This window comes from Ixodes scapularis, unplaced genomic scaffold, assembly GCF_016920785.2.
Source record: "Ixodes scapularis isolate PalLabHiFi unplaced genomic scaffold, ASM1692078v2 PGA_scaffold6__148_contigs__length_123643588, whole genome shotgun sequence".
In the NCBI taxonomy this organism is placed as follows: Eukaryota; Metazoa; Arthropoda; class Arachnida; order Ixodida; family Ixodidae; genus Ixodes; species Ixodes scapularis.
The window spans coordinates 43,633,874-43,655,644 of NW_024609881.1; the positions used below are offsets into that span (position 1 = coordinate 43,633,874).

General features: G+C 41.3%; 1 protein-coding gene across 1 annotated transcript in view; it reads right to left on the reverse strand.

The window, feature by feature from the left end:
* LOC8033079 (MAM and LDL-receptor class A domain-containing protein 2) overlaps positions 1-21,771 on the reverse strand; it is a 210,314-nt gene that overhangs the window by 128,718 nt on the left and 59,825 nt on the right. Inside the window, exons 21-27 of the mRNA XM_029973441.2 lie at positions 19,102-19,257; positions 14,100-14,285; positions 12,108-12,206; positions 10,486-10,634; positions 8,360-8,441; positions 6,070-6,198; positions 3,647-3,906 (exon numbers count right to left, since the gene is read on the reverse strand). Coding sequence (XP_029829301.2) covers positions 3,647-3,906; positions 6,070-6,198; positions 8,360-8,441; positions 10,486-10,634; positions 12,108-12,206; positions 14,100-14,285; positions 19,102-19,257 — 1,061 coding nt within the window. The remainder of the gene's footprint in view (positions 1-3,646; positions 3,907-6,069; positions 6,199-8,359; positions 8,442-10,485; positions 10,635-12,107; positions 12,207-14,099; positions 14,286-19,101; positions 19,258-21,771) is intronic.

Here is a 21,771-nt window from a genome sequence, read left to right on the forward strand (position 1 = left end):
TATATATACAGGGTGTCACAAAAGAAAATTTACACGGTCTTTTTTACCGCAAAAATAAACTAAGCATCGCCGAACGCTCATTCTCCGCCCAAAGGTAGAGCTAGAGGTCACAATCAGATGCCAAAGTTTCAGCCCAATCCGATAACTTAATCAAAAGTTATAAGCGATTTTCTGAAAAGTTCAATGGGAAAATGGAGCCCATTTTTGCCCGTTTTCGGTTTCTGGTGCCATAGAGCGCCATGTGTGTGAAAACACCGTCGGCCGCCATTTTCCCATTGAAATTTTCAGAAAATCACTTATAACTTTTGATTAAATTATCGGATCGGGCTGAAACTTTGGCAAAACAATCCAACTAAATTCTGGAAAAATTTATCGCCTACCGAGTCTCATGATAAGATATCCCTTATTAGCGGCTCTGGCCAACTCGTACCCGACGCGAGCTGCCCAACAGTCCTCAATACTTTCTTTACGTCTGTTTTTACAACCGAGGACCTAAGTAATATTCCGTTTGTACCAGAGCTAGACTGCCGTTTTATGGAACCCATTTCAATATCGCCTGCAGGAATTCTAAAACTCATCAATAACCTTAAAATCTTAACATCCGCGGGCACCGACATGATTAACTCTAAAATATTAAGTAACACTGCTGAGGTATCATCAAATATACTTTGCTTACTTTTTGAACAATCATTATCTACCGGATCCATCCCTTCTGACTGGAAGATCGGGAAGATCGTTCCAGTTTTTAAAAGTGGCAATAAAAACTCACCAAATAAATACCGACCCATCTCATTAACTAGCGTTGTCTCAAAGCTATTGGAACATGTTATTTTCTCGAATGTGATGTCCCATCTTGACCAAAACAACTTTTTTTACAAACACCAGCACGGATTTCGTAAGGGGTTCTCATGCGACAACCAACTCCTTGAATTCACTCACGACATACATAGTAACATGGACCTAAACACCCAGACCGACGCCATTTTCTTAGACTTCTCTAAAGCGTTCGACCGCGTGCCCCACTGCCGTCTAATATCTAAACTCTCCTCACTTCGCATTGACGACTTAACTCTTTCCTGGATCCGAAACTTCCTCTCCTTAAGACAGCAGTTCACCACAGTAGGTGATTTTTACTCGGAGCTTTCCGATGTAACCTCCGGGGTGCCACAAGGTACTGTCCTTGGCCCTCTTCTATTTCTAATATACATTAATGATCTCCCGCAGTCGCTAACATCCTGTGTACGTCTTTTTGCCGACGATTGTGTACTGTACAGAAAGATTAACAACCCTGACGACCACTTACATCTCCAAACTGATATTGATCGGGTAGTTACCTGGTGCCACAAATGGCAAATGACCCTTAACACAGCAAAATGTAAACTTGTTTCTTTTACCCGTAAAGGCACAAATTCAGACTTCACATATTTACTCAACAATTCGCCCATCATCGCTGCTTCCGCTTATCAGTACCTCGGTGTCGAACTAACTTCTAATCTTTCTTGGGTATCTCACATTACCACGATAACCGCTAAAGCATCCCGTACCCTCGGTTACTTGAAACGCAATCTTAAATCTGCGCCCTCTCACCTCCGCAAATTATCCTATGAAACCTATGTTCGCCCGAAATTAGAGTACGCCTCCGCTATCTGGGCCCCTTACCAAACCTACCTTATTAATCAAATCGAATCCATTCAAAACCGTGCAGCCCGCTTCATTTCTTCATCATATTCGCGTTTCGACAGCGTGTCACTAATAAAGCAAAATTATTCTATTTGTCTACTGGAAACTCGACGTAACATTTCTCTCCTATGCATAATTCACAGATTACGCCACAGCCCCGCTGGGACTTGGTTCTTGCATCTGGAACACCTGAACAAGGAATCACGTAATTTTAACACTAAGAGTTTTAAGCGCACCTTTGGGACATCATTGTCATTCAATCATTCTTCCCTGCCACGTGCCATCAAGCTCTGGAATGATCTTCCCGAGGCCGTTGTTTCAGTTTCCGACCCAGCACTTTTTCGTTCAGAATTAACCGCATATATGTTATCCAATTAAAAATGTGTAACGATGTTATTTTCTTGCAAACTGGTCACTGTATCTATATTTTTACTCGAAATGTTAACGGATGTGTGTATTATTATTATTTTTTATTTCAGTATGTGCTTTATGTTACCCAGCTGTGCAAATATTTAGTTTATTCTGTTGCGCGCAGATGTGTATTGATGTTTGTATAGAGTCGGCGTGCTCCCTGCCATTCCATCTTTGTGTTAACCAGATTATATAACCCCCCCTCATGTAATGCCGACAGGCCTTTGAGGTACTTTGAATAAATAAATAAATAAATAAGTAAATAAATATATGTGTGTTTGTGTATTGGAAGTAGCCACTTGATTGATTAACCTGCCGTTAAATCGATTAATGCTTCAATCGCGACAAATGTTTTTAACCGGCAAATCGGCCTATTTTTGACGAACCCAAGTAAACTAGAAATTATATGCTTTCACCAAGCAGACACGGATGAATACACCTAGGCGAAGGAAAAAAATTGGGGTGGAATTTTAACCTAAAGCACACTGTAACGGAAAGATTTGTAACTCCAGGCAAGTACAGAAAGTTACGCGTGTCCCGGCCACTTGAACACTGTGCAAGTGCCAGTTTATTGCAGTAGAGACTATTGTGAACAATCAAAGAAGGCCGCTCTTCCCGGAGAATACCAAAAAAACTCCTTGCCTCATGCAGCTGAAGTAATTTAGTTTGAGTATACGTGTCTTTGAACCGTTCTCAAGTGTGCATTGAAGCTGATTCATAATAAAAATTTTATACTGCGCCTTTTATCACAAATTTAGAACAGGCAAAGAAATGTAATTTCTACTTTTAAAGAATAGTATGCATGGAAATTAATAAAACCGATTAATCGATTCCTTAATCGATCAAAGAGAATCGATTAATCGGGCGAAAGTTTTTAATCGATGCCCAGCCGTAATAAATGTTTAATACTGTTTCGCTTCACGCCATTAGTTAGGGCCACAGTATTTTTTGTTTGTGTCAATGGCATTCTTTGATCTTGGTTCTAAAAGCGCACAAAAGACGAGGACAGAGTAAGAAACACAAACGACGGACGAGCGCTCGTCCGTCGTTTGTGTTTCTTACTCTGTCCTCGTCTTTTGTGCGCTTTTAAAACCAAGATGAATAACTACCAAATAGCCCAACTTTTCACTCTACGGCATTCTTTGGCTCGCCACAACATTGCTCAAGTGCTGGACCTCAGCTAAATGTAGCGCGTACAAACCGAAGGACCAACGATGAAGCATACATCTGGTAGTTAATTGGCAATTTGGGCCCAAAGTTGACACAAGAAAAACAAGTGACCAGAAGTGAATCCTTAGGACTTCAGATGCCAGATGAGTGCCATACTAGAAGCAGTGAAGTCTAACTTTGCCACTTGTTTGGTGAATTAAGCACAAGATACTCAGGCTCTGACCAAAGAAGGTCAAGTTTGACTCCACCTGGGCTTCTTTGAGCTTTTGGAGGCCCTAGACGCTGAGACAAAAACCTAATTTCGGCCCAAAGAACCGTGCAAGCTGGGCTATCTGCAGCCAAGTAAATCAAGATCCAGAAAAGGGACACAACCTAAACTACTCACCTTCACCGGTACTTCGGTTTTAATGTTTACTTCGCCTTTGACCCAGGCATCTCCCTGGCTGCCCATCTTGAACCAAACGCCCGTCAAGGTCCGGTTGGCGTCTATTGTGTTGACCGAGAGGTAGCCGGCATTGCTGACTACCAGCTGGTACCAGAATCCCAGGCAGCGCCCACGGTCACCGGTGGCGTTTATTCCAGCAGAGACCATGCGCGCCAGAGCTCTTCTTCCCGGAATGTAGTTCTTCAGAATCAGGTATTTGCCTGCAAGTAAACAAGGAACATAAGTGAAAATGGAAATGTTCGTGTTGAGTTTAAATACGAAGAAAAACTGTGTTTCAGGCGTACTCCATATTTTAAATAATTGCTTACACCTAAAAAAAAAATTTTAAACTAATGTTATGCATAGCGTGTCTCTGTCATTAAACATGTCATCAAATGTTTTTCCAAAATTCTGAGCTTTCTGTAGATTTGGAATCTTTGTCTTTCATCAAAGAACCCACATTCATTCACTTCGGCATCCAAGCTAATTTACCATAAGTAAACAAAAATGTCGGTTTCCTGCATTTCTGGAATTCAGAGCTTCGCTCTCAGTTCTACAAATATGTCATGGTAGCTAACCAATAGTGAATGTGTGTTGTCTGCGCAAGATGGGGGGCGACATGTGCCAGACTTAATGGGCGAAGCTGGAGCGTCATGTATAGCTCCAACAGCGGCGCCATAGTGATGTCACGCACGCAAATCAACGGATGCCATCAGCCGTCTGATATACTCAGATACTTGTAAGGCGGACGACTATATTGAGGTCAGGGGTCGCCTATTACACTGCGGTCGGCTTTTAGGTTTCGAGTCGTACGCCGACACCAAATATTGTTTGCGCTGACGTGGTCTGTGCTGCAGAGGAAACTTTGAGGGAATTGTTTTTCAACTTCGATCGTTCTAGCCGCGTCCCGTTACGATCGGCAATGAATGAGCCAAAAATATGTTTGTTTCTACAAGAAAATTGATGATCCGCTCGAGGGAAAAGTACTAGAAGGTGGACTAATAAGCTAAATTAACCGCTTTTACATACTTGAGGGGTGGCAAATCAAGTTAAAGTTGAAAAGGATTGTGATGAAGAAAAATTAATGCAAAATTCGCTACCGTAAAACCGGTCGTGGAGTATCTCCCATGGGGCTACACCAGCAAAAATAAAAGGCCGAAAACAGATGCTTTTATAGTCGAGAGGTGACGCGCGTGCGTCCCTCTTTCCTACTGACTTCGCGAAGTGCCGGGTTTGAATCCTCTTGGGATTATACCTTTCAATTGCTTCACTTTATGTTTCGTTATATGTAATTCTAATCTATAATTAGGTTTTACAATCACATTCCACAATTAATGTGAACGCGGCGGAACGAGCAGCAAAGTTGCGGCGGTTAATAAACGACAGACGACTCTACTATGCTTCAAAGCGCAACTGTATCCCAGTCACGTGATGTGGATAATACAAGAATTCTAATAAACATCGGAGCGTTTTCATTACCCCCAATTTACTAATTCGAGGTTAAATAAGGTTGAATATCTGTTCAACCTTTTTGCATAGGTACCGTGAGGCTTTCTTGCACATGCGGCCTTAGGGTGTCGCATGGTCGTTTCAGAAAGCCCAAAGAATGTGATTTTTAAGCACGGCTTTTAAAATGCAAAATAAATATTTTGCTGTAATACGCCGGAATCAAAGTATTTCTGGTTTAATGTATATAATAATTAAGATCCGGCCGACACGTTTTCTTTTGTGACCCCTCTAACGTGTACTAGGTCATTTTAAAACAGAGTAATAAACATAACTTATCAACTGTAATCTTCCTAGTTTGTACATTCATTAGCCCTTCAGCGCGAGAAGGGACATCAGAGACCAAATATCCCAAACCAAGATACTTTAGCACCTTCAACCTACTACTCTTCTTCAAAACAAACAACGTATGGAAAATTTCTGGGCAATTGTGTTGCATACGAGAACCCTTATAGCATCACAAACATTGATATACTCCGAGATTCCAAACGCCAGACGCCTACGTTCAGGGCGCTCTTCATCAGAACGTTTAAAGCGTATCATGTGTACACTCGATAGTCGCTTCTAGATTGAAGCGATATGCCGCTACTCGGGTTGATAAACCCGGTGATCTTCAAGAGCCTTCCATGCTCGCGAGCACCTCTCCCTCGGTACGCACACGTGGTCGAGCTCTTTCTACCCCTCTGGTCACTCGACCCTCCCCCCCCCCCCGTTAGCCATCAGCGTCGAGCACCTCACTCCTCCTCTCCCACCCGTCAACCAATCAGTGTTGAGCCTCGCTGACACGCTTTCATCGGGGCCTTCCTTCATCGGGGCCTTACTTCTATCACGTTAAAACCAGATCCGCCAAGAAAGCGCCCCGCACGTTAACCACTTGCCTTTGCCAGTGGTGTGGTCCACAACCGCGGACCTGGGAATTGTGTCCTCCACCACCCAGTCGTCCGTGGCGCCAGCATGGTCCGGGTACCAGCCGCAGCCGTCCTCTTCTTCGAATGTGCAGTTGAGCGCTGCGTAACGCCCAAAGGAAACATTAAAAAAAAACGATGGAGTTCAGTTAAATTCAAGATTTAACTGAACTCCATCAAGGGGAGTTTACTGAATTCAATAAACTCACCTTGACTTTTTTAAGCACCTAGATTATAAATAGGGTTCCATGTTTTCTGGTAAATACTGATAAACCACAAATTAAAGCTTTCCTCAATTAGGAAAAATCAAACCTCCCAGAAAAAAAATGTTTCAACCACAATAATATTTTGTGATTACATTGAAGGCAGACAGAATGAACTGCCTGTCAGGCTACTTCGTTCTTCAGAAACCTGGCCCCTTATTTTGTTTTCCTTTTTTTCGGTACCGCAACATCCTTTAAAGGGAAACTGCAACGAAAAAAGGTGTTTTTTAAACAGCCTAATTGGGACAAGATGTCACAAAGTAAATTTTCCGTGAAAAAACAATTGTTTTCTAGAAATATTTACGCTACAGGACGTAATTTAGTCGGAGTAACAATTTCTCCAGATTTGAAACTCCCGCTCTTTCGACGCGTGCTCAGTGGCTGTTATACCTCATCCCAAGACGTATAATACCAACTTTGTGGTGCGGGATTTAAACGGACGAAATAGCCGCAAACTAAAATCAATCTCGCGCAATAAATATTGCTGTAAGAAATTATGTTTTTGACGGAAAAATTGCTTTCTGACATGCTCGTCCCAATTAGGCTGTTTAAAAATAAACGCCTTTTCTTTGCGGTTACCCTTTAAGCATTCTGGGTATGGGCCATTCTCTGGGGGTCGGGGAATTACATGCCCGCGTCCCGTTTGTTCTGAAGGAGGTCTAATAAATTCCGAATCTGTGCAAGAAAATAAATATCCGAAGAAACACCCTTGAATTCTAACAAAAATTAGCCCCAAAAACGCAGTACCTTAGTCATTAAATAAATACTCCCCCCTCCCACCTTTCCCCAGAAAAAAAAAGTAAATTTACCACAGTATTTAGACTACGAGGTTCATCTCAAGGAAAGAGAGGTTCCAAAACATGTTTTTATTTCAGAGTCGACGTGTCGGAATAAAAATATATACAAAAGACACAAAATAATTATAAACAAGGCAAATGTTCAATGGACAAGTCTCAAAACTGGGCTTTTATTAAACCAAATGAAAAAAATAAGATGCACCGCAATGGTGCAAAACCAACGAGCGAGAACAAAAAGAGGCATGCCATGGGTCGCAAAAAAAAACTCTCTTGATACCCTCAACTGCCTGGAAGCAGAACAAAGCAAGAACTGGAAGCATTGAAATGAGAGTGTTCTACGGTGATAAATAAGAAAGATTGAAGTGGTAGAGGATGTATTGATTCCGGGGCTCTCAGGGTAGTTCTCAGCACTGATTGGCGTGTTGAAATCCTATGCTTTCATTTACATAGAAGTGAGAAAAAAAATAATCAAGTTACTTATGGAAACCAAAACAGCCTAAAGAAAAGAAAGATTAATTTAACGAGCAAAACGTTAGGACGCAAATAAGCTGGAGGTGGTTAAACATTTGACTAAAAACCCTTGACTGGGACGAGAAGGGACTGACAAACACGAAGACTTAATTTTGACTAAAACCCCGAGACTGGGACGAGAAGGGACGGACAGACACAGAGTATCAAAGAGTAAAACAAGAAGGGACAGACAAACACAAATCCTTTGTGCTTGTCCGTCCCTTCTTGTCCCAGACTCGGGGTTTCAGCCATACATTTAACCATTGAAAAGCTACCACCCAGCAACAAGAGAAAAACCACAACTCTGTCTATCTGTCCGGTCCTATGCACATGTGTCAACGTATCCATTTAATTTAACAATAGGCAAAGAATATGCCTTCCAATTCTTTAAAAGAAATTAAATGACTTGAGTAAGTGTGCTTTAATGATTCTAGGTTATAGAAAATATCAGCTGACAATACATGCCTAGGCGTATTGCCCCAATTTAGTATAACTAGCTATCCTGCATCAACTTCTAGCTAAGTGCAAGTTACCACTTTTGTAAAAACAATCTTAGCAACAACAAGTTAACATACGCAAATAAAGAAAAATCCAATAGAATGGCACTGCACTAATCATGTCCGTTGAAAACATTCAAGATTATTAATAAAACTACGCCCCTGCTTCAATTCTCAAATGTCAGTGAGTACTTACATTTCAAGCTCTGACTCTCTGGATGGCAGTCATGATAGGTGATTTCATCAATGCTCGTATTGTCCTTGGCTTGAAAGGAGAACTGCGAAACATATAGAGATACACATCAATAGGACACACATTTTGTCTGTGTGGTAAAGAGGTCTAATTCTGACTTTCTCTTAACAACTAAAATAGAAACACACTTCTCAGTGAAAAATGTCATAGATAACAGTTGTGGCAAACTTTGAGCACGCATCAGTGAAACTTTCATCCAACACTTAATAACACGTGATAATACGGTTTTGAAACTTTCAGCGCCACCTTAGCAGCAGCGGAGGACTCAAAAAGGCATCTCAAATAAGACGACTTCAAACCAAATGAAACAACTTTCATCAGTGGATCCACTTGATATTTCCGTGGTTATCACTTGCAAACGGTAAAAAAATTTAAGTTAATAAAAACCCAAATAACTTTGAGTTAAAAAAACCTCAAGCTATACTTTTCTGCAAATATTAATCTATTCAAAAACTAGTCATTTTTTTACATTTTCATTGCCTCAGATGTGCAACAGTAGGCACACTCTACAGAAGAGCATAACTGCCACAAAAACAAATGTGAATTAAATTCACAATTAGATAATGTAGCAATATGAAATCAGCTATATACATTTATTTTAAATCTTTGTAAGAGAATTTTTTGTGAAATTGTGAAAAACATGAATGAAATATATGTTTTTATAAAACCAAGTGACCTACAAATTCTCGCTGACTCTACAAATCTATGATGTTTATGGCAGATAAATTAAGAATCCAACCTTGTACATGATAAAAAAACTCCAATCTGAACTATGGAATATCTCAAACATACTACTTTATAAATAGCTATCTTATTACTAATTGGTTCTTTTAAAGGGAAGGAGCACTATCATATGCGTGAAAGTGAAGTCTTGAATTTTTAAACTTCATGTGCACGAATATACCTTCATGTGAAGTCTTCTCTATATGCCCCGATGCATTAGAAACTTGCTGCAACTTGCATCAGTTCCGATAGAAGCTGTGCTGCGATTAGCTCCACCACACTCATGCAACAAAGGGTAAGATTGCAGAGCAAATTCCCAAAATATCTCGAATTAATCAAACATTACATAAACCCTTCAATGATCTGACTTGAATGTTCAACCAAATCCGCCATACCCAAGTTCAGTGGCTCTCGAATGGCAAAGCCCTCGACCGTGAGTTAAGTCAAGCAATATAACTTTTAGTGATGACAGCTGTCCCACAAAGCTAAATAGACCAAACCATGAGAGCAGAGTGAGTACAGTTGATTACTCTTCAAAACTTCAAAATCGTTTACATGCAAAGTTGGTTTGCAAAGAATATGCCTTCAATAGAATTGGTAAGATTGCAGAACAAATTCCCAAAATATCTCGAAATAAAACATTTCCTAAACCTTTTCTCGTTTACTCTTTTGTCATTTTAATCATTCAGTACCCCCTCCCGTTCTCATCATCTCCTCGTGGATGCGATACCCTATCACTTTCGCCACTCCAAATTGGGTCCCGGAACGTCAGTGGTCAAGAACCCTCTGCTCAGGTTGATATTATTTTTTAATATTTTCGTGTGCCTAACAGGTTACGATAGAACCTCTCCCCAAGGTGACATACTAATATTTCAAAATTACCCCGAACGTTTGTGAATTACGCCCCGCAGACGCAACTACACACCAGAGGTGGAAGCCATGGCACTGCTTATACATCAATGTTTTAAACTTTCGCCAGATGTTACGTACAATTCTACGTCCATTTTCAATGGCCGTGGTGTTTCTGTCAAACTGACTACTTAGATGTATGGTACTCTCTAAGACAGTAAAAAAGAATTACTGAAAACTCAACTAAAATCGTTGTCACCTCAAGAAAAGCCACATTTGCACACGGTTTATACGTCACGCGAAGTGGTTTTTGCAAAATTTGTTGGATGTGAAAAAAGAAAGATGCGTTTTATGTTTACAGAGAAATTGTTTTGATAAACTACCAAATAACGGAAATTAAATGCTCAGAGAAGTATCTTAACAAACCACAAAGAATTCAAATATTTTAATATGATTCCTGCGGTGAAGACGAGAACGGGCTCTGGCCGAAGACCTACCCAAAGGCCGCGTGGTCGGTTTCCAATGCTTGCAGTGAATTTCTTCCAAGTCCGGAGTGGGACACCCTCACCGGCGGCAAACACCTTCTCCTTGTGAGGTATTGCACCTTTGATGACTCTGCCCGGACTTACGAAGAGCTCGAATTCTCCTGCTTTTGTCAGAGATAAATTGAAAGCATTTCGAGTGCATTTTTCCCCAGAAACGCTAAAGGCTGGGTCGCACACTGGCGACTGCTTAGAAGTTTTGGCATTAAGACCTCCTGGGATAGTTACAACGAGAGAACACACTGGCACACTGGCACCATACATAAGGTGGCCCTGAATCTGCTTTTCAAGAGAGTTAAGGATTCTCAGCGTTTGGTCTAAGTAAGGCTTTGCAGTAAGGTCTCGCACCACAAGTGTGCTAGATAAACGCACCATCTATGAGAAATGGCGGAATATAACTTTATCAAAAGTTTTTCGAGCCAATAGTAAAAATAGATGAGCTAAAGAATGGGAAATATACGCAAATCGCAAGTGTTCCCCGGCTAACCGACAGGTGGCGGCAATGTGTTCTCTCGTTTACAATTCCTACATTACAAAACTGCCTATCATCTGAGGGCAAGAGGAAAACACCTGGACTCTTTTTTCGCAAACTACATTGTGTGTACCAATCAAAGCCCTACAATACGCGCAGATTCCAAATGATTTTATTATAACACGTTTCGAAGAGAGTCTGATAGGTACACAATCGGATAAGACTCCTCTTTTTCACCGCGGGCGAAGCCATCGCTAGCAACTCGCCGACAAGCACCCTTCGGTGACCACTTCACTCGAAAGAAAATTCTTCCCAAAATGGGCGTGTCCCGATCTTTGAACACACATTTAACGAGCAAATAAGCTACGCACGATTGTGATTTTGGGTTTGGGTGCTTAGAACGTCTAGATTGAGTTGTCACCATAAAAAAGACGATCTCAGAATCGGCTTCACTTTCCCTTTAAGTAATAATGCTTTAAAACTTAAACTATGTTTTGGCAGTTCTTTTTTTTTTTGGGGGGGGGGGAAGGGCACAGAACGTGTTTCATTTGTTGATTTCCATGGGGTTCTGCAACATTCAGCTGTAACAAAGCGTCTGTAGTGACCGGTTATAACGAGACCGAAAATGGTTGTGCCCGTAGGAAACCATATAAAAATTACGCAAGCTTGATCATGCTCACAAAGAGGGGTACACACAGAACGTGTGATAGACCTTCCCAGGAAGAAGAGAAAGGCGTAGCGTGCGACCGCTCCCTCGTGCCTCGCTCCAAAGACTTCGATTCTAAGCGATCCGGGTCTGAAAAGCTCAGTCGGCAAATCACTTCGCTCAATATCTCAAGGTAGTGAGCTCAAATCCTGCTAGGGGACTGAAGCCTTTTTAACGCAGAATGTGTTTTATCAGCTGATTTTCATGGATTTCAGTAACGTTACGTTTTAACATCCGGTTATAAACTTAGGAGTTTTGTCGAAGTAGCGAAACGAACTCAAATATTGTAAGGAGACTTACGACTTTTGTTAAAGTAGCAGAGACCACTCAAAATTTGTAAGGACAATTACGAATTTTGGTGAAGTAGAAGGGTCACTCATTCTTTCTAAGGACACTTACGACTTTTGGCGAAGTAGATGTACATGCTGACCCTGCATGCGTGGCCCGTAGCTCCCAAGCGAGGGGTGATCAAGCTCACGGGTACTCCTTGAGCAATTGCTGGTAAAAAATGTCAATAAGTTGAAGAATTGGATGTTAGAACTTCCAATGTTGCAAATTGGTTTTACGAAAGTCATGATGACATTTCTCTCAACCCAAAACAAAAATATATTGTCATCCAAACTACTTTCTTGAAACTTAAGTTCCTGTGCTGGCAAAATGTACTTCATTACACCCGGTGCCCAAAGGAATAATTTCACAGGAACACAAGCCGTGTGGGACGTGGGTGAAAAAACCAAAGTTTAAACTGCCCAAGTTTATACAAATCGCCTAACAATAACCTCGCTGGTACATTGTTTGCTTTTGTGTACATATCACACAGTACCTAATATAATCAAAGCATTAAACTCTACTATGATTAAACTTCTAACATATATTTATAACAATTCTATAGTCTGCTGTAAGAAACCTAAAGGCCATCTAAAGCTATCAATAGTAGTAATATTGATCTAATGTGCCTCTGTGTGGAACACCAATTCTGTAAGCTATTTAAGAAATCAATTAAAGTACATTCCATTCTTAGTCGACTGCTTGCAGTCATGTTAAATTTAGAAACCTCAGGACAGCGTTTTCATGCACGCCAGTCAAAAAATGAAATAATGTAAATGTTAGCCTTGTCCTTCCTTTATTCTTGTTAACTCTAGAACTCTTGACTTGAATAATTTATCTTAGCCATTCTTCAATCAAAATATGCCCTGTAAGAACCTTTTTATAATAGTTTAGCCAGATGGTGACGAGCAATTTCATCTGCTGCATCGCAGCAAACATTGCATACTCTGTGCAGTTTTTAATATTAAAAGTGACGATGTCACTTTTGTTAAAATAAGCCTTCTTAAAACCATCCTACTACTTTGTTTTTAAGATTTTGGCCACCAAATGTACAGGCAGGCAACCAATTTAGGTAAACCCTGGAAAGTAATTACTGAGAATGAAGACAGTAGATGCATCAGCCTGCAACTATAGGGCGCGGGAAAGGAAGTTGGGAGACGACAAAATGAACGCAACGCTGGCGAGCGGAGGGGGTTTCCTACTCTTCTCTCCAGCCGTTGTGTTCCTTTCACCGTCTTCCAACTTCTTTTCCCTCGCCCTACCTCCTTGAGTTGTCACCGACTGTAAGCAACAGACTCTTCCAAGGGGCAAACCGAGAGCTTTCATATAAAAACGACTCAAACGAAACTAATTGACTGCTGTATTTTAATTTATCGATCAAACCATCATATACAGAATTGCAATGCATGAGAAACAGTGTTTTCATGACATTTTCTTTCCACCACACTGACTACTCATGTGAAATCACATGTCACTTCACATCACAGTGTCAAGTAAGGGGTCAAGTGATGTCATGCCACACGGCATTGCGTCACATTACACTGTAGCATCATGTGACACGATACAACGCCAAGTTGTGGACTAACGTGACATAACTCACGTCAAATGACCTAACGTCACAGTATCAAGTCATGATGACAAGTGACGTCACCTCGCATGGCACATTGTCATGTCACACTATAAGCTTAAGTGACCTGCCGTCAGGCGACGTGGTCACGCGACATGAAATCGTGGTCCGACGTCACGTTACATGGCACACTGAAATGCGACCTGAGGCTGCATTACACCCAAAGTTACTACATCCAAAAACGTTGCTGACACCCTCGTCACGTGACATTACGACTTCGCGCAGTTTGTCCCATGTCATCAGGTCATGTCGTGTGCCGCACACGCCACGGACGAACACAAACTTTAAGATAGCTGACGTTAATATGAAATTCTGCAAAAAAAATATGGAAAGAGGCAGCTACATCTTTTAATTTAGTATAGTAGTCGGACAACGTGTGAGCCACTTCACGCACGAGATTATCGCCGTTACCGCGAAAAGGTCTGAAAACGACTCACAAGGGTTGGCCAAGGTGAAAGTGGCGTAGAATCCCTTGGGGCTGTCGGCACTGTCGGTTCCGGGTAGCTCTGGAAACTTGTCGGGGTTGTTGTGAACCATCTGAGCTGACACGCGTTGCCAGGCAAGGCGCGTCTGGGATTCGTCATTCTTCAAGCCGCACATACCAACCGAGAAGTCACATGCACCTGCACACGAATACAAAGTGAACGCACGTGCAAAAGTTGCAGCACTCTCATTCCACTGCCCGGAATCCGAAGCAGAGAGCAAACACAAGCCACGTCCTACAGCCGACTTCAATAAACTATGGTTTATCAAAAAGAAACATGCCAATATAAAATATAGCACAGTAATATAAACGTAAAGATAGCTTTTTTTTTTCAGCTGATCTAGAACATCTTTCTTATACTTCGTTTCACCTGAAGTCCAGGCGAAGGCGACGCAACGAGCTGATCAGACAAACCAGAAAGCGTCGAAAGCGCACAATCATTGTATTCATCATGTTTCTGACGGTGTTTCATCTTCGCTGAACCAATCATAAAAAAGGCGCTGTGACTTGCGCCTTTGAAGATGCTTGATTGGTCCTATTATCTCGTAGCGTCAGCTGCGTCTGCAATTAAGCTGAGAGGACGGTGTAACAGCAAGGTTTGTGAAAACTACTGCTAGTGGAAATACTGACCCTTAGATGACTGTCCGACTGTGTTGAAGAGGGTATTGCAAAAAAATGAACGACGTTTACAAATCTCTGTGACGCAGAGGAGGAGGGGAGGGTACGGAGGGGAAGGTACGCCCTCCTTCTCCTCCTCCTCCTCCCCCTGTTCTCCTCCTCTTCTTATTCTCCTCCTCTCTTCCTGTCGCTGAATCTGTTCATGGGTGACGTGCACGCGAAGTCGGGAAGTCATTTTCCCCGCTAAATTTAGCGAGGAAACTGAGTTGATGGTGAGGTCACTTGACTTCAATTTTCCCGCTAAATTCAGCTCGGAGACTTCACCTGCTAAAATTAGCGAGAAACTTTTAGCGGTAACAGTCCACCGCTAACTTTAGCGGAAAAATTTTCCGCTAAATTTCCTGCTAACATTAGCGGGGAAACGTCCTATAATGCAACGCGCGTGGTTACGCCAACGCCGACGCCGCTCAAATCGGAAACAAACGCCTAAGAGCTGCGCTCTGAAAAAAATAAAAGTGGTGGTTCACACTTGGAATTGCGAACGACTGGACAGGCTAAAAACCGGTTTTGAGCCTCTTAAGACCGCTTCATAACCTTTTGCGCAGCGGTCGAAAGCCGTTGTAAGAGGCGTTAAACCGGTTTGTAGTCTCTCCCGTCATAAGCAGTAGCAAGTCTCTGATCCAGACTTAGTGAACGTACAAAGGGTAAGGATATCTCTTCGCACGAGCGTAAAGCGCCGTTCACACACTTGCAACCGAGTGGGACGGAGAGAGACGAGACCGGTTTCTAAAGGCGGGGGGGGGGGGGGGGTGCAACGATTTTAGGATTAAAAGAATTTGCATCTCATCATTTTTACGTTGTTTATCGTGTCCCGGAGGATTGAGAAAACATCTCGTTCATTAAAAAATTTCGAGATTCCGCTGCATAATCGCAAAGTAAAAGTCGAGCTTTTTCACCCACATGCAGCCGCGAGTGGCAGCCGAAGGAACTACAGCGAAAAGCTTACGTGACTTCGCTCGGCTCTAAGCTGCAGCATAACGCCCGCTAATGTCAACAGGGAGAGAGAGAGGAAGCGTCCTCCGAGAGAGCACACGGGAAGCTACACGGCATTCGAAATTACGTCACTAGGAGGGGGACCATGTGTGACCTAGAAAACTGGGTGTGAGTTGAGGGGTTACAGAAATGCCAATATATATATATTTTTTTTTTACACAGCAGTTAGGACACGCAGGCGAAGTCGGTTTTCTGTTCTTTGCTTTAGAAGTGTCAGAGGGCAACTTCCACAAATATATGACCGAAGCACGGAAGTCGTTGCACCGTCCCTTTAAGCCCCTTGTGACGCCTTAAGACCATTTCTGGAGCAGCGCATCCGTTTCTAAGACGTCGCAAGAGACTTAAAAACCGGTCTTGCCTCTCTCGGTCGTACTTGGTTACAAGTAAGTCAACGAGCCTCAACTGTCAATCCCGTCTTTGATGCATTTTATTGACTGAAAGAACACCCAGGAAAAACTTTCTAACTGGGACCGGTTAGAATCCTAACCAGGTTCCCCCGGAGCCAGCTGGTCTTAACTGAGATTTAATGGGGACCAATATTGGTTAAACAGAGCTCCAACTGGGATTAGTTGGGTGTCGACTGACTGTAGCCCTTCAACAACTAGAAATAAACTTCACTGATCAATTCAACTTGGAGAACAAGTAGGGACTAACAAGTACCAGTCGAGGTACCAACTGATTGGAGGGATTCCCAGTAAGAGATTAAGAGGTTTTATCCTTCCCACCTGGGGACTAGATGGCGGACCAGCAGGGCTGCCAACCCGAGGTAAATTTTCCAGATTAAGGTCATATTCAGGTCTATGTGGGAAAAAAGAAAATCTTGATAGTTTGAGGGAAATTTTGGGCACCGTATATATATGGAAATTTATAGGTAAATTATAATTTTGTTTCCAAGATAACATCGAATTTCACTGGCTTTGGCTGCATTTAGATTATTCTCTCCATCCGTCTGGCGATGTGTTGTGTGACCATCTGTCAGCACTGAGGAGCAATCGGAGAACTTTTTTCGGCAAAATCAGTTTTCATCGCCTTGGTAAAAACTATGGAGGAAGGGACCAGTCAACTTAAAGCTTCTGAGAGCGCCGCTGTGCCTTCTCTGAAAAGACAGCTTGAGTACAACAGGAAATACTGCTATTTCTGGAGATACATGCACCATTTTCAAGATACAGACTTACTGTGGCTAATAATATTTTCTTGAAGTGACATGCACAAACTGGAGCATACTATGTGTCGGGTTCGATGTGTTTGAGTTTGAAAACTCTAGCATGTGTTACACCTTTTGTTCTGGACTGACTATTATAAAAATCGCTAAAGAAGCTATCAAAACAGTAACATGTTTTGATGACGCGTGTGACATCTAAGGCAAAGATGAGGTTTCATTCGTCAGTTTGAATTTCCCGGTGACACTTCCCCTCGCCAGATTTGCTTTGGCCACCAATTGGCCTGATAAACTCATTTTTGCGAAACCTACGCGAGGCGTAAAGGCTGCATAATATATCTCTCACCTCAAAAAATGAAAGTGATGCAGAATATAACGAATATTTAGTATTATATAATTATTTGGGCAAGCGAGATAAGTTTCCGCAGAAATAGGGAAATTTCAAGCATCCGCAATGGAAATTATGACTTCCCATGTTGGCAGCCCTGGGGACCAGCTAGGAGTACTAGTTTTCGTTAATTAATAACTAAAATGTATCGACTCCATTTATGCATTCTTCTAAACGAATAAACCTTCAATGCACGAGTGCCTAAAATATATTTTGTTATAAAATATATATATATATATATACCTGAGATGAAAAAACCCTTGGTGAAAACAGCAACAACGGACGATTTATTCTTCAACGTTTCGGCCGGAGTCCGGCCTTCTCAGTTATATACCCACGCCTTCGGCCTTCCGCCACCATGCCCGTTATATATATATGTATATATATATATATATATATATATAGAGAGAGAGAGAGAGAGAGAGAGATTTATATATATTGATTTGCATAAATTGTGTTCATATAAATAAATAAACATTTATGTACACAAACAAAAAATCACTATAACATGTCTAATCACATACATGTATTTGTTTCAAGTAATAAATGATTATTTCAAGCACATGAAGCAAAATCATTCAATAAAAAAGTGCGTCACAACATCTTGCCATTCTGTTACAATCTTGCACCGCAAACTATTTTTACGCACTGTCAAGGGAGGGCGCTGCGACAACAGAGCGGAGGCGCAGGTCGTGGTTGGTTAGGAAGAAAGAGACGTGGCTGCCCGATGTGGCGTGTCGATGGACGCATCGCATTCATAACGCCAAGACCCTATCTACGCTTCCTTCAACTCCGACGGCGATACGGCATGGTGGCAGAGGTAAACTTCGAGGATGGCAAAAATTAGAACTCCTTAGTATCAATTCGGTATGTCAAGTAAGTTCGTTGTACAATATTTGTATTCAATTCGGAATTTAAAGTCCTTCGTTGGATGTTATTTGTATTTCATTCCTTTTCCAACCTTGGCGTTCCCACAGCTCTAGTCATCCTTTTTTCGTAGTGTTTAATTTTAACCCGCATTTTTCTTCACTTCAACTTTACTGCTGCTTGAACGACCTTCTGCAAAAATCTCAAAAGACAGCAGAGAGAGAGAGTTAGAGAAGGTAGAACAGCTGCTCGATCTGCCCCCACCTTTCCTCCTGCTCGCCTATTTCCTTTGTTGCCTCCGTCGTCTGCTACAGCCTGTACCTACCGTTCCCAGGATTCATTTTGGCGCCACAAATGGCTCTCAACCTTTTGCAACAGGTCTCTTAGGTAGAAAGCCAAGCAACCATCGAACCTGGCCCACGTCTGAAAACGCTGGGTGCCTGTCTTTGACCTAATGCGATTTCGCTCCAAGGCAGTAGTTTCTTTGGGATTCCTATAGCTTTTTCTGGCTCACCACATTACTGCCAAAGTGCCAGACTTGAGCGAAAGACGCCACGTGTGAACCAAAGAACCAGCACTGAAGTCTAAATCTCTTCTCTTTAGCAATTTAGGCCCGAAGTCGCCGCTTGAAACCCGAACAACCAGAAATGCCCAAAGATGCCAGTTGACAGCAAAAATATCAGCAGTGAAGCAAAAATATGGCACCTGTTTGGCTTATTAGGCCCAATATACCCAGACTCTGGCCAAAGCATATAAAGTTTGCTTATACCTTGGACCGTTTGAGCATTTTAATATAATAAATGTCCACACTACTTTGGCCCAAAGAACTGTGCTACCTGGAAAATATTCCGAAGTCCACCAAGAGCTTACCGCACTGTGCCTCGTCCGAGCCGTCGCTGCACTGATTCTTGAAATCACACACTTGGTCCAGCGGAATGCACCCTCCCAAACTGGAGCAAGCGAAGTTGTCTTTGGGGCAAGCCTTGGGTGCCACTGTTGTCACCTTTGGCGCGGGTGGAAAGTGCCCTGCAAATTGTAGCCGTTGGCATCAACGAAATATTGCGGCACTTTCGTGAGTGGGTCGATCTTTTTTCTGGGTAACTCCAAAAATTGGTGGCACAAGGACAAAATATTCATAAAAGGGTCCTAATTTATAGACATCTCTATATTGAATCAAAACATTACAAAGTTTTAGCCCTCTTCAGACATTTTACAGCGCTTTCTCAAGTGCGTCGATCCACTTTCAGACATGTGAGAGAGATTGGATTCACAAAAAGAAAATGTTTTTAAAATGTTCAAAACTTATAAAAATATTCGTAAAGTAGGAAAACAGAGCACAGTTTCAACTCTCTTCAGTAGTTTTGCAACCTTTTCGTAAATGGGTCTAGTTTTTTTCAAACGGACTGCAAAGATTGGTTTCCAAGGAAAAAAACAGTCGTAAAAGTTCTTAATATACAGAAAGCTTGATGAAGCATGAAAACATTCATTGTTTGAGTTCTTTCCTTGAGCTTTGCCATAAGTGGGTGGAACTTCTTTCAGAGGCACAATGAAAAGTAGTATGCGAAATTTTCATCAAAAATGTTAATACTTTGTAAACATCTTGATAAAGCGTAAAACTTTTGCTAAGGAAACATTCCTCTATTATTTTTTCCTAAAGTAAAAATTTGTTTAATGCTTAAGAACACATTCATTAAGTAAAAAAAATTAACTTTAAATAATCAAAGTAATTTTTTCATATTATATAAAATACGAAAATTTATTTTTCATGTCTCATAAACTATGAAAACCTGAGATACAATTGTAAGGGTGCAGGCGAGCTGGTGGATGTTAACCTTGTTGAATATACCTGAGACTGGGGTAGAAAAACATAAAAGTTTCTTCGACTTTTATGTTTTTCTACCCCAGTCTCAGGTATATTCAACATGTGTATGAAAACCTCCGTACATTATGAGGTATTTTAAGCTTTATAAAAACCTTCATAAAATATTTAAGTTTCATACCGAAAAAAAAAAGTTTTTTCTATGGTTCCGTGTATACGGAAATTATGAACAAACCGCGAAACTTAATCCGCCAAGCTAGTTTTATCGTAATTGGGGAAAGCCTAAATAACCCGAACTGGAGCTGTCCTTGATGAAGCTTCACGGAAAGCTTCAAGCTTTACATAAAATATATATTTGTCTACAGCTTTATTATGTGTTGACCCGAAACACAGCCCCCGATGTACGCAAGACTGTTTCTGGCTTTGAAACCACGCGTCTTATCTACTTTATTTTTTCTTATCGGTGTGGAGACGGTTTTCAAGTAATTTAGGCGTGCGTATGTTCTCTGGAGGGTGTACAATCCCATGCATGCTCCGTGTCCTATTTTCTTTAGCGTAAACCCCGCAAATCCCCGATTTTTGTCGGACGCCAAATGTCTATACCCAACAACACGGAATACCGGGGAAAATAAAATTAAAAAACACCCATAAATGAAAAAAAAAATACACGGCACTCTCCCTATAACCCATTCTTGTACTAGTGCAATTATATTCCGATATTTTCAGGTTAATATATCCTAGCACCACTGAACATTTGCAAAATAATAAGGACTGGGAAAAGGTGTGACAGTATCTTAAACAAAAGCTGCTCTAATATTTTTGCTCAAACGAAAGAAAAATCGAGAGAATAGATCGGCACATTCCGAAAATGCGAGATTCGTATCGTAAGAAAAATGTTCAAGTTCGTAACTTTTTACGTGCCCAACTTTTACATGAAATACCTGATCTACATTTGAAAGGGATCACTTAACGAGTGGAAGGTACACCCTTTATGTTTTACAGCGAACAAAAAACATACAACTGCTCACCAAAATATTCAAATTCATGAATGATATACAACGTCGATTTCTACTCTACTTCAGCTAAAATGATATGATGGGCGAGTTGGTTATACATAATTCACAGTGCAGCGCAAATGACAAGGACTAGTGAAAGACTTAGAAAGGGCAATTAAGCTCAAGTGCTTACGTCGAAGGGGCAGGCTTGCATAAGTTCGGCATCGATATCCCTGTCGGCGAAAGAGCTAGATTTTTAATTGGTGTTCCTGATATGCTTGTTTTTTGTTTTTTTTATGTGTAAATGTCATTCCAGAGTTAGTCATCATCTTCTTTTACTTGTAAAGTATGAATGTCTCGTGTAATTTAGGTTAACCACTATAGAGATGGGAATAAGTGATGAAGATTATGTATATTTTAAAATGAGCAACGCGGCAAAGACTAATTATGTATATAGTTCGGCATTCCTTTCATTACTGAAACTTAAAATATTCGTCACATCTTTCTTCTCCTTCACAATCTTTTTATAAAATGTCAGTTGTCAGTTCAGCGCTTATCCTGTCTGTCTTTCGATTGTCCTTGTGCTTTTCGCATCAGTGTGTACTATCTACATCAGCCATTGCACTGCGCTCCTCAACATCATCAACTCTTAGTCGCTACTACATACTTTTTTTCCGCAGACTATTTGTCAAAAAACCTATCTTGAGTTGTTTTTGTTACAAAGTT